The 14,387-nt window shown below is 36.4% G+C and overlaps 2 protein-coding genes across 2 annotated transcripts; both read right to left on the bottom strand.

Moving 5' to 3' along the window:
• Positions 1–5,354: 5,354 nt before the first annotated feature.
• Positions 5,355–6,508, bottom strand: EV154DRAFT_486751 (uncharacterized protein; the record flags this gene model as incomplete). The annotated part of the gene is made up of 2 exons (XM_051598893.1): positions 5,355–5,942; positions 6,014–6,508. 2 exons carry the CDS (start codon positions 6,506–6,508, stop codon positions 5,355–5,357), a joined length of 1,083 nt encoding a protein of 360 aa, XP_051452160.1.
• A 702-nt stretch (positions 6,509–7,210) lies between these two features.
• On the bottom strand, positions 7,211–8,546 carry EV154DRAFT_486750 (uncharacterized protein; the record flags this gene model as incomplete). The annotated part of the gene is made up of 4 exons (XM_051598892.1): positions 7,211–7,324; positions 7,840–8,100; positions 8,325–8,335; positions 8,507–8,546. The coding sequence occupies 4 exons, from the start codon at positions 8,544–8,546 to the stop codon at positions 7,211–7,213; spliced, it is 426 nt and encodes a 141-aa protein (XP_051452159.1).
• Between the last annotated feature and the right edge of the window lie 5,841 nt (positions 8,547–14,387).

Genomic DNA, 14,387 nt, shown 5'->3' with positions numbered 1-14,387 from the left:
TGTCACCATGGTAATGGTTATTCGATAAATGTAACCTGCATCGGATGTTGTCTCTCTCTCTAGTTGGTGATCGTTTTCGACCTTTTCCTAGTGATATTTTACACGCAATCGCCACCACCACAAATGCTATTCGATTGCCCTTTGCTCGTGTTGCTAGAGGGCAGTTGGAGTTGAATACGGTCGTAAGGGAGATTCTTTTCGTACAAGGAAACATGGCCGCATCACAGTTTCGAAACCTTCTTCTGGCTTTGATCCTTTTTTTAATGAATGATGGGGTGCTCACTGTGGGCCAACATGCTTGTAAGTTGCTGAATGATGTTTTCAAAATCACCTTAACTTATCTATCTTTATCAAACAAAAATGTAGTACTTCACTCACCCAACCCAACACGTTCTGAGTTAGAATCAATCCGACTCGCGTTGAAACTTCGAGCCTTTATTGCTCCGATTGTAGAGGACGCAGGTCTTACCGCCTTGTTGTTGGTGGACTTGTTCCCTCCATCCAAATTACAACGGCCAAGAGCAGCAGTCCTTGCGGACTATAAAATGTTTTTGCAGGTTTAAACCTGCGTGAGTTATTCCAAAATGAACGGGTGTCTTCAGTTCTCGCTTACAGTGTCGAAACACTGTGGGACTTCTACAATCAGTTTTTTTAAAACAAAAATAAAACATTTTTTTTTGTTGACGACATTCATAGTACAGAGAGTGAGAGACTGAGTGACAATGAGAAAGATCTTGAGCTAGGTACCAGATTCTCTAACCTGAAAACTGATTTTTTTGAACAAAGTGTTGTGTTTATAGGAAAGTAAAATTATAACGCAGTATATAAGTAATATGAGCCTGTTTTTAAGATTGACATTATTATGAAATAAAATGAACAAGTATTTATATAAAAATCACTATCTGCTGTGCCACTATCTTTAGTGTATCTTTGAAGTTGTTATTATTTTCCCAGTGTATATCCTGTTAGCTTTAACTGCTTATTTTGTAGATATGTTACACTTGGAATTACTGTCATCTTAGACACATTGTCCTTCCATAACTTTAGTAAGCCTTAGTCACTGTGTTCTTGTAACCTTGTGATATGATAGTACTAACTATCTATATTGGGTAATTGATTTCATCATCATTCTTAATGTATTGATGTCATAGATATGGATTTATTTAATGTAGCAACAATATAGCAGATTACCACACACAGAATCTCTGACCTGATAAGGGAATTGTTATTTTCACCCCTTCTTTTCTTATTTTTACCCCCTCGATTTGTTCTGGTCTTTTTTGACCTATAGAACTGCGTATTTGATTTCACTTATATTTTGACATTTCGGCGGGACTGCTCTGTCAAAGCATTAATAAATTGTACCTTTTTACTTTCATCCCAATCCCGTTACGTTTGTCTTAACTTTTATTGTTTCAATGTTTTTATCAAACGAAAACACCTCTTACCTTTCTGACCATGATTTGCAGGATCCCCTTCCCTTTCGAACCAGAAGAAATTTTGAAAGCGTCTACGAAGTAGATGATTTTAACGATGATCACGACAATGATCTCGACGAAAAACTCGAGGGCGAAACCTTCGTCGTTTTGTCTACTTCTGCCCCATCTCAACTTGAGTTTAGCTCTTGCGAAACTCTCGAAAAGAATGTGATCGATCACTGCAAGAACAACGGCTACCTTGTTTCTTTGGGCCGTTCTCGTTACTACCCCGATCGTCGACTTAAGTCTTTGGATTTCAAGTGCGATCGCAATGAAAAAAACAGCAGTAAGTCCACCGGTAAAATACTTTCGAAGACAGGACGCACCAATTGCCCTTTCAAGTGGGTGGTCGGTTCCAGTGGGGGAAAAGATCAGGGTGTTTATACTGCAAAATTCACCCTGCACTTAAACCATTCTGGACATAATCATGAGTCTGCTAATTTTCTCGCTGGTCATTCCACTGCATGCTCGATTGGAGAGAATCACATGAAGGTAATCAAGGATATGACGATTGCTAATAGCTCACCTCAAGATATTTTGATTTACGTTCGCTAAAACGTCCCTGGTAATTACTTTAGACCTATTACACTTCACAATGCCAGACAGAAGATTCGTGAAGAGTATTTAGATTGTCGCTCTCCTTTGAAAGCTCTCTTGAATCAGTTCTCTGAAGCCGACTCTGGAATTATTTACGCGTACAACTCGAATGAGGAGTTACCATCAAAAACCTTTTTTTGCGCACTCTCATTCCTTGGAAATGGTTGAACGTTTTCCTCAAGTGCTTTTGATGGACTGCACTTATAAAACCAACAAATTTGGTATGGCATTCTTGCACGTTGTTCGCATGGATTGCTTCAATAAGACATTTTTTGTGTGCGGTGTTTTTTTAAAACACGAAACCCGAGCCAATTATAAATGGGCGGTTTCAACGTTACGTATGAAGTGGTTTTGGTGCTATTTAGAGGAGTTCGATACTAGCATTATTGCTATTGACCGTGATTTGCCATTAAAAGGTGCTTTAGAGACAATTTTTGAATCCGGCATAATTCTTATCTGCCGTTGGCATATCATCAAGAACGTGTTGACGAAATACAAAAAATATGTTTTAAACAGATATTGACTGGAATACGTTTATGGTCAGATGGAATAGCTGTATGAACAGTTTCAATGAAGAAGAACGGGAGCGAAACGTGAGTGTCCTGAGAGATAATTGCGGGTTGAACGCACGATACTTCCCACTGTTTGCGTATCGTGAGTCAACATGGGTGCCGTTGAAAGAACATTTTGCCAACCCTGGGATCAATAAGCACCTTACCTTGGCACCATCAATACATCCAGAGTTGACGGTGCTCATAAGAAGTTGAAACGAAGACTGATGGTGTCTTTCAGTCATTTACACAAGGCTGCTAATTTGGTGAAGAGCACTATTACAAATCAATTACTTCTGATTTGAGAAAAGAAATATCAAGTATATTTAAAAAAACAATGGTACCGTTGCTGTCTGCCATTTTGCCTGTTGACACCATTATCTTTTGGGTTCATATATCTGATTGTCTTGTATCGGATCGGCTTTATATGATATACTTTTTTTAACAACTTAAATACTCAGCAAAGACGAGTCTTAAACTTTTAAAAATATTTCCACATCTTTATAAACTGTTTTCGACTTTTGAAAAATATTTTTTTATCCTTTTCTTGTAATGCATTTTTTCTAATAGCTTTCGGCTTCGGACAAAATTAATTTTTTTTTCTATAAATTTTGATAGCAGTGTAAGAGATAGTTTTTTTAGCTATCTGTAGAATGTAGGATACTTAAAAGTGTGTTAGGAAAATAATATTTGTTGATATTGTTATTTTCTTGGTTTTATAGTGAGGAATTATCTTGAATACGTCATCGATTAATTTTCCCTTTGCTGGATCCGTATTTCAAGTATATTTCACTTCTTTCCATGTTCCAGAAATGTACGATTGTCGGCTTTTTGGGTTTGTATTGTGTTACCACTACTTTGTCAATTCCTGATTACCCTTTCGAATATATGAATATATACTTGGAATGCACAGCTTTAAATATGTATCGTACTGCTTAGTAAATGTTGTGTTTTAAGGAAAAGTAAAATTATAAAAAGACTATCGGAGTAGTTTGAGACTGATTATAAGATTGTCTTTTAATAATAAATGAAATGTACCAGTATTTATATAAAAGACTGTCTTCTGTGTTCATATCTCTAGTGCTATCTTGAAGTTATGATAGATTAACCATAAATGTATACAATTATTACATAGTGACTAATTTAGTCTTGTTCCAATATATGTTAAGTCTTCTTAACTCTCTTTGCTTTAAACTAAATTTTAAACATTTCTTAGACGTACTAAGTAAGACTTGTGATGTAACATCCTTATAGTTCATACTGTGACATTTATTGTAAAGCTTATATCACAAATGTTATCAGCATGGATAAACTTTTGTTAGCTCTAATATGGCTATATCCTTGCTAGGTCACCACACACTCCTCTGTTACTGTAATCATGTTTATTTGTTCACATTTCTGTATTCAAGATCTTATCTATTTTTTTTCTTTCAATTAAACGTTTTCTACTCTCATCCATTTTATATGTATTAATACTTATAGATATATAATGTCTGTTTCTTTCGTCCTCCCCATAATAATTATTCTGTTCTGCTCTTGCCTCGATCCACTCCTCACAGGCCCGCTAATTGAACGAGTTATCATGATTAGTTTTGTTTATAGCTCTGTTAAATACGCCAATACTGGAACCAGTCTCCAAAGCAATGATACCATTAGAGCAGCATTCGACTAAACAAAAATATGGTGGACTCAGAATGGGTTACATGTTTTGAATAAAAATGTTTCTGTGAAGGTTAAGGAAAAAAAGGGTTTAACATCTTATAAGAGTGATAATATCTTATATATTTCCTATGAAGCGCTGTTAACCGGATCCATAACTTAATAATAACAAAAAACTGAAAAACAAAAATGTTTGGAAAGTCTCCCTGTGAATCAGTATGTGATGTCATTTCACAAAATACGAAAACCTTAAACGGTTACGATACTTTTGAGGTCACTGTATATCCGTTTTTGAAATTCAGCGTACGTTTAAGGATGTTCTGATATGGTTTGCGACTTAGCTTATATGTGCAATTAGCTCAGATAATCCCCATACAAGTTTAGAATGCTTGAACCATTTCGGAACCGTTTCTAATTTCTTATAATGTATTTTGGTCATTAGTTTAATGTAATCAGGGAACCCTTAAGTATCGGATCTGTAGGGATAATGGACCAGAATTATCTGAATTATCGCATAATAACGGATAACGGACCGGAGTACCTTAAAGTCAACGGATTTTCAGGGATAACGGACCGGAGTACCCTAATGTCAACGGATTTTGAGGGATAACGGACCAGAGTACGCAAACTTATGGGATTTTGACGGATAACGGACGGGAATTCTCAGATTTTTATGATTTAGACGGATAACAAACTGGAGTTACCAAAATATAGCCCCAATAAACAAGCGAAACTTAACAGAATATACTATACAACAAGGAACGACATACAATTTTATTTTCAAGGCGTAGTCTACAATTGTAGACAAATAAATGTAGGGTGGACTTCGGAAACTCTCGCTCGATAATTGTCCACATCCGGTACTTTAGAGTATGCTTATTAAAGTTACCGAATGATCACAATCAAGTACGCGAATCTGGTATGAGACGGACTCGGGGATTATGGCGAGGAGTAGCAACAATTGGTTACAACACTCGAATAAAGTAAATCAACAATGATGAAATACATAATTTTATTAACCAAAGAATGTGTAAATATAAAAGATAAAATAAAAAAAGCTACAGGAGTCTTAAATCAAACTATAGGTCTGCAAAATTATCTTCCCATTGATGTTACCCGCAACATCTATCTCCGAAAGTATTTCGTTTAAAACAACAAGTTTTTGTTGGATATTTCGATAGATCCAGCTAACCGCAGGAAGACTTAATCCACGCATGAGAACCGCCAACAGATGTTTCATCAACATCTCCAATTGTTCTTCAAAACTTCGGTGGTATCTGGAGTATGCTTTGGCCGTCATTACTTCTACAGCCAAAATACCTGCCATTCTTAACAACTGAAAGACACGAAACACACGCTCACCACGCGTTCTACAATCCATAAAACCTACTGGATCAGCATCATTAAGCACTGTGATCTCCATGGACTCCCATTCATCGAATCCCTTGAATACATGGTATTCCGTAAACTGCAAGTAATGATACAGACAGATAATGATTTTAAAACAATACCCCAATTGAGACCTGGTACTAATTGTTCTTTTCATTTGACGCAAGTCCAAAGTAAAGTCATTCAAGGTTGTTGATTCTAACAATTGGTCAAATGCTTCACCTGTACCAATACGGTGGGTGAGTTGGTCCAACTCGTTATCCCTATTCTATAATATTGTCAAAACGCCGACATAGTTATTTTTTAATAATCGTCTGGTCATTCCCGTCTTTCTCCCACCAAAACAGCATCTATCACATCCTCTACATCCACCGCTGTTCCTTCGTTATCCTCAATGATAATAATTGATTCTGTACTACCTTCCCTATCAGAATCAACAAGATCAATCACATCCTGTCCTTGATCATGATGATCCTCTTCAAGATCAGCAACACCAAATTCTTTACCAGTCAATGCTGGAACCTCTCCAGAAGTAATACTGGTAGTAGCCGTTTGGCTATCTAATCCCCATATCTTCAGGTACGCGGAACGATATTCCGGGTCCACCAAAAAATGATTGGAGTCAATCATGTCTTTTACCGGCATCGGCTTTGGGCTGCGCTCGAAGCCAACACTAGTATTCGCACCCAAGTAAACAATGTAATGGCAAATTTGTGCCATTTGAAGACCTGTTTGGTCTATGATATTATGGACGTCGTCTATAGTACGACCAGGGTTAACCGCTAAGGCCTTATTCATAATATCGATAATGTTTTGCTTATCAGTTGAGTCCATGATTCTTGGTTGGAAAAAAAAACAAAAGAAAAGGATAACGGACAACTTTTATCTTCATCTAAATTATATAGATCCACTAGAACGCACCAATCACACATCCACAATTTCAAAAAGGAGATTAACAAAAACCAAAATAAGTCTACTCTCTTTTTTACACGTTATTTCTTCTTCATTTCTATTGCGTTCCATACTATTCCCTCTCTGCATTGTTACTTTTGTTACCACAAAATGTAAGCGATTATACTCTGAAGGCATCGTATCCTGACTGTCTTCCCTTTTTGCTGCACTTCTGCTACTACAAGTATATTCTCTCTGGTGTACTTTACGTCGTTCTACTATTGTCAACACTTTCATTTAGTGATCACATCGTGTCTCTCTTACTGTCAGTGCACCTTTGATGGTTCTCATTTCAGTCAAATCGCATCATCCCCTTGTCGTTGCTTATCCTCTGTTCGTGACTACTCCATCTAATGGTAAAGACATCAACACCGACTATCAGGCAACACACCAAACATATACAGTCGGTCTTTCCACAGAAAGAGCCGTCGTTAGCCAACCAACTCTTTTTTCATCCATACCCTCTACGCTGTTCTTCATCTATTCACACCAAGATATCCTGTCTATATTTGTTTTTATTTCAATGCACATATTCTTGCCCATTTGTCCATGGTGCATATTCACTTTGAATCATACATCACGACTTTATAATCTGAAATTATACTTTCCGACAACAAGCGTATATCCTCGTGTATTATCCTCTGTTTTATCTTTCATCCCCTTGATCTGCCTCTCGAACATCTTGAATAGTTTGGTTAGCTTTGTTTTTATTGCAAACATTTAAAAGAAAAAGAGAAATAGACAAAAAAAAGATTCAAAAAAAAGAAGAATGATGAAAATGTTCAAAAATGATTAAAAAATTAATTTTTTTTCCCCACGACAATATATCGCCACCTTCCCTTTCAAATTCCACCCGTATTAACAACAGTCATCTTTTAACGCGTCTTTATCGACCAATAATTGGTTTTGCGCGCTTTCTTCAATACATCATATTCAAATTGAGTAAACCCGGTTATATTTGTCATCTTAACAATGTATCACTACCAACAATGGCACTTTTAACCGTTTTTTTAATTTAACTCTTTCAATCAATTTGTAACCAGGGCGTTTACAATTGTTTCCAATAGTCTGACGTCTACCCTATCTATCCGTATTTTTGGTTTATTTTTATCACTAAAACTCATCGATCAACATAACTTTTAAAAATCGAAAAAATGCGCGCCCGACAGTTTTGAGCTACGTATAATGGCTGTTTCATGCTAGTGTGTCTGTACCACATACGAAACAAACTCCTTCGTGACATTCATTTGGATTTCCATAATAACAGAACGAAGCTCTTCCGAAGGTGTTGCCAAAGGATAATAGACGACATCATTCCTCCTCCCATCGTGCCTCTCTTCAGAGCCAACATACTGCGCATCTCCGCAGATACCTTTCTCAATGACGGCCTTGACTACAATATCCTTTACGTAGTTATCATTGAACAGCATCCTAGTGAGCAGATCATAACCGGGACGAGCTGGCAATGCAGTGGTCTACATGTTATCCTTAGCAGTATCTTCAGCCACGTTATAATAATGAAAAGAAGTAGAAAAAGAGGGAAAATAAAAAATAAATTCTAAAATCGATACTTGAATAGTTTTTTGTTTTGACAATTTCTGATTTGTGAGACAGGTCTGCAAGACTTTCTCAATTGCTTCGTTAGAATTTCGATCTTAATGTTACACGTACTGTACTTTGTTTTGAAACTGCTAATTACGTCAATTATACCTAAAGTTAGTCGCAATAGACGTTAATGTAATGTACATTTGATACGTTTACTTCCTCCAAAATTAAATGACTTCAAGGACCATAGCGTACAAGAAATGTGCTAAAATAGAATGACATGAACTAAGCAACAAAGAATATTCGCATTTACAATAAAAAAAAATTTGTGTTTACTTCCGTAATGCTTTATGTAATGCCGAATGCTGACATACATTTTGGTATAACATGGAAGAGCTAATTAAACAGCCCGTGACTCTTTAAATATTAAAATCACAATCAAAATCGTTTAGTCAGGATTATCCACAATGGCATAGTCCATTCTTACAATTAACAAGTACTTTTTACTTTCAATCAGTATATTACGTGCAATGGAATAAATAAAACATGTATATTCTTCCTTGAATATATCACTATTGAAAGAAACTTAATTACTGTTTGTTTATTACAGTAGTCGCTCGATTTAAGAGTGACCAGAAATTTCGGAAATCTCACCCTTAAATAGAAAATACCCTTATATCGAAAATCGTGACTACTCTTTAGAAAACAGTCCCCAGGTGCCAGCTGCTGTTAAATTTTGAATATCTTATATAATAAAACTTTGGATACACTTTGTCAATCCTTGCATATCTTTATTTTATTCAATATGAGCAACACACGTTTACGTCTTACAATTTCCCAAAAAATTGAAATTTTAGATCAGTTTGGAATGGGAAACACCAATCAGATAGAGCTCGGAAAATGGGCACAAAAAAAGTTTGATTTAATAAAACCTCTTTCACAACAAACTGTGTCAAACATCCTCAACAATGCCGATCAGTTGTATTCTAACATTGTTGTTATCAAGAATAGCAAGAGTTTGAAGCTACCCAAGTATCCTCAACTTGACGAAGAAGTGGAAAAATTCGTGAATCATATGAATGACTGCAGCATACCAGTAAACCGTGCCTGTATCATCGAGTACGTCAAGCGCATCGCTCGTTCAAAGTACTCCATCACTGATGATATTACCTTCTCTGATGGATGGCTTTCCAAGGTCTTCAAACGTCTCGGTTTAAAATGTAGACCAACTCATGGTGAATGTGCCTCTGTGGATGTCAATTCCCAAAGCATTCAAGACCAGCTTAAAAAAATTCGGGAAGAATTGACAAATTATCCTCTTGCTGATATTATGAACTTCGACGAGACCGGATTGTACTACAATCAACCACCAAGAAGAACAATTTGCTCACAACCACTTGGTGGGTTGAAGAAGAGTAAGACCCGTGTAACTGTGGGGCTACTTTGCAATGCGGATGGTACGTACAAAGGCCATCCCATTGTAATTGGGCAATTCAAAAGCCCTCGTTGCTTCAAGAAAAACCCGAAAATGCTTTCAATGACAGCCATTGGTACCCGTCGATACGTGGAGTACCACCACTCGCCTAAAGCTTGGATGACTACCGAGATCTTCTCGGCTTATGTCAAAAAACTGGACAATGCTTTTGGTAGAGAGGGTAGAAAAGTGGCTCTTCTTTTAGACAATGCCTCAGTGCATAAGTTGAAGTTCAAGCCGGTGAACATAAAGTTGGTGTTTCTTCCTGCCAACACAACGAGTATGTTGCAAGCTCTCGATGCAGGTAGACAAAATAAACAAGGATACTGTTTTTTAAGTCGAAGTACTAATTTTATTTCACTTTATTTAGGAATTATTGCCAACTTTAAGGCTTACTTTCGCTCCCAACAGTACATGAGAAGTCTCGATTTGTTCGCCAGCAAACAGTTAGATAACTTGGATGTTTACAACATGAATCAGGTGCAAGCCATGTTTTTCTTGGCCAATGCTTGGTTAAAGGTAACACCTGAGACAATTAAGAATTGTTGGAGGCATACCAATATCTTGGGATTTAAAGAGAACCCTGACACTTTAGCTTTGCCACCCACTGTCCCCTGGCCTCTGGAAGATAACGTTGTCCAGGAGATCAACCATTTGTTGCCCGATCTTCCTGGTAATTCAGACAACGAGATCACTGATGTCAGTCAGCTGGATCTGGATTCTGACGAGATGTTTATCATCGATGATGAGGAGATCGTGATGGACGGAGAGGAGGAGATCCCAATGATTTTTGAACAGGAGATATACGTCGATATCAATGATTGTAAAAAACGGTTGAGGGAAGCTTATGAGACGATTCTGGCTTTGGATGTGCCTTTGGATGACTTGGACAATCAGTTCCATAGACGTGTTAGAATGAGATTGGCTGAATCTCGTGCTGAAATAGAAAATTTGAAAGAACAAGCTGATATTCGTCGCTTTTTCCAATAAAAAAATTATTTCTCTTGTCACAAATGACTTTAAAAAATGATGATTTGTTACTGATAAATTTTTTTTTTCGACTGGGCACCAAAAAAAAAAAAAAAAAAAAAAAAAAACCCAAATATGGTAAAAACCCGTTCGATTTAAGGGTATGGGGAATTGGGATCTCACCCTTGAATAGAATAGTGGTTTAGTGGTGTTAATGCTGGGGACGGAAGTTGTTTTTCAAAAATCCACCCTTAAATAGAAAATACCCTTAAATCGAACACCCTTAAATCGAGCGACTACTGTATCAAAACCCCATGTTCTAGATAGCATATTCAGCTTATTAATAAAGAGTTAAACAAAGAACTTCGCATTGTGAAAACTTGTTTTAGCCATTCAATTTGGCGGAAGGAAAAAGAAAATCGGTAAAATATCTTTATCCCTATACAACCATTGGTCGGAGAACAGGACAAAATCTTACAATACGGAAACAGAAATCGAATACTATGTGCTACGCTACAGAGTGTTTTGGGATCCAAATATACCTATTTTAATTATACTGAGACACACCCTCAGTTATTTATAACATTCACAAAATCTAGTTTTTCAATCATAAAACAATGATAAGCACAGTAACAGCTTGTCACAATTATAAATATTTAATATCTTCCAATTAATACAGATAGTTAAGTTTCTAGAGAGATACTTTTCTTTTAGTTTAGTTTTAACTTTTTAACCTAGAATAAAACCACACTGGATTTATGGTTTAATTTGTTTTAGTTTTTCTGTGTAAACCAGTACACTTTACCACAAACTATAATTCAATCAAAATCATAGTTGAGTATAAGATCCACTAAAAAATGTAAACACTATCACAGCCCCGTGTGCTAAATCACACATAGAGATTGTACATATAATAAATTCATATCTCATCATCACTGATAAATGATAGCTAAATCATGATCAGGCATAAAAAGGGAATTCGCTAAAGCCGGTCACTATTTTAAAGTGTCACGGTATCGTAACACCAATGTCCAAACTTAAGACATGTTATTGTTATTATTTCTCTATTGACTATGCGTAGCACTAATTGTCCAATATAGATATTGTTATTGATAGCATACTCATATTGTTAAGAGTAGTATCCTCAGCCTCGTCCATTCCATTTATTATAAATACTCTTTATTTTTCCTCTTCTTAAATCTTTAGTTAACTTTAACATCAATAAACTCTGACAAGAATTCCAATTGATCCTATTGTTTTTTTCTACCTTTTTTTCTGCAAAACTATCCTCTTAAAGCCTACTATTGCTACACCGCGGACTCGGTAGTGGAATTCCGCGACACGTTGCGGAAAGACGCAACATGGTCGATAAAATACGCAACCATCGGAATATAATTTTTTTATTTAATTATTTCTTTTCCTTTGCTATGTTTTAAATTTTTTTCTTTTACAAGCATTGCCAATTAACACATCAGATTGAATAAAATAGTAATCACTCCATTAGATGAATTGTTGAAGAAAGTTTAATTACAATAAAACTTGTCTACGCAAAACAGAGAAAGATACGACCAGCCTACAAATCAGCTAAAGAACCAGCAGGAAGATGATTAACCTTTGTTGTGTTTTGAGGTAAGTAAAATTATAAGGCAGTATATAAGTAATTTGAGACTGTTTTATAAGATTATCTTTATTATGAAATAAAATGAACAAGTATTTATATAAAAAAGACTATCTGCTGTACCACTATCTTTAGTGTATCTTTGAAGTTGTTATCATTTTCCCAGTGTGTATCCTGTTACCTTTATCTACTTATTTTGTAAATATGTTACACTTGGAATTACTGTCATCTTAGACACATTGTACTTCCATATCTTTAGTAAGCCTTTGTCACTGTGTTTTTGTAACCTTGTGATATGATAGTACTAACTATCTATATTGGGTAATTGATTCCTTAATCATTCTTAATGTATTGATGTCATAGATATAGGTTTATTTAATGTAGCAACAATATAGCAGATCACCACAACCTTGTCAGTATATTTAATGTACGGCCAAACAATCTTGAAAAAGTTAGCGGAATCGGAATACCGTACAAGACCAACCACTTGGAGAAAGTCTGTAATGGAAATAACAGCGTACTTCTTGTATCTGTCACCCCTGGAATTCCGAGCAACTGTGACAACATTGTGAGCGTCGAATTGCTGCTGCTTCATTACTTCAACGATAGCCAAAAACGTTTCTTCACCTTCTTGCTTGTGTGTAAAGTATCAGTGAACCACACCGACAAACCAAATGGAAATAGATCTAAATTTTATGCTGTAAGTACCAATAAAGTTTGTCAAATGTCTTTTGCTTACCTGTGACCAGTACTTTTGGGAGTCTTAAACAGGACAATATTATTTGCTCTTGTCTTTAAGTTTTTCAAGGTTATGTCCATAATCGAAGAAAATACCAAGTCATCGTTCCAAGCTCGACTTGCAATCACAATGGATGACGAGGTCAATTGCCGAATTTCATCCCCAACCTTATGATCATAATGTGATATCAATGCATCAATCACCTTCGATCTCGGGACACCGAAGCATATTTTTCCGAATCTGATCCAAGCAACGACTGAGGAATAAACGGACACCAGACTTGGGCACCAGAGGAATGCGAACGGTAGGTGTCTGGACGATCCGTAAATTCAGGGAATTGAATAGACTGCAGACATCTAACCGCCATCGTGTTATAATTCGCCTGGTGACGAAGGACGTTCGAAGCATTTGCCCCTATAAGATGCGTGGACTTGATCAAGTTGGTGAACTTCTTAATTGTCCGCTCCATTGGTCGGCAAGAGTAGCATTTTAATGGCCCCATCTGTTCAACCGAATACGGCAGATGCATCAAATAATGGTTATTTGCAGTGAGCACTCGCGCATTGATACGACTTGCAACAATCTCTCGATTCAAAAACGCATGCCAACTACTAAAACATCTAAATTTTTGCGTTAATGTCTAATTTTTAATATCTAGTCTCTGATTGTCATGTTACCCTTTCATTTTTGTAATGTCCCTACGCGAAATGCGTCACTGCTAGTGTTCGAACGTTTCGAGCTTGCACCGATCTTGCGCCAGTTCGAACGAAGATCGAACCGAGTTTTTGTACTCGAGCTTGCGCCACTTTTTTTGGGTTAGAGCGAGCTTCGATCGATGCTCGCTCGGCTAAAATGTCGATAGTAGTCACTTTAAAGTTAAGGTCCTTGAAAGACTACAGATGGCATTTCCCCTTGATTTTAATCTTTTCTTCCCTTTACCATTTTTTTTATTTATGCTCTAATAATTCCAATTAAAATGCTTTGGACTTTTATTTAATTGTACAACCAGCAAACACATTTACCATAGAAAATGAAACAGTGTTGCACACTATACCCAACTAAGCCAATTTTTTACAGCAACCATAGTAACATGTCGTAGCAGAATTAATTTAAACTTTCATGTTCACAAATCCAAATGTATTATAATTATAGATACAATAATAGTTTGATTTAATTATCCGAATTTGGTGTTAAGGCTGGGGAAAAAAAAACTTTTTCTTTTTCCAACTTCTATTTCAATAAATAATAATTTTATTATCATAATTTTCTGCAATTAACATCACTTTGACGTGCACTTTGTGTAATAAAAAGGGCGAGCGAGTTCGAGATATCGTATTCGCAACCGAGCCGAGCTTAGGAAACTTCGAGCGAGCTCGAGCTGCAAAAAAACGCATCCGAGCGAGCTTCGACTGGAACA

Source organism: Mucor mucedo, assembly GCF_025094135.1.
Source record: "Mucor mucedo strain NRRL 3635 chromosome Unknown EV154scaffold_156, whole genome shotgun sequence".
In the NCBI taxonomy this organism is placed as follows: Eukaryota; Fungi; Mucoromycota; class Mucoromycetes; order Mucorales; family Mucoraceae; genus Mucor; species Mucor mucedo.
The sequence above is the reverse complement of the archived record's forward strand: the minus strand, read 5'-3'. Positions and strand labels throughout refer to the sequence as shown.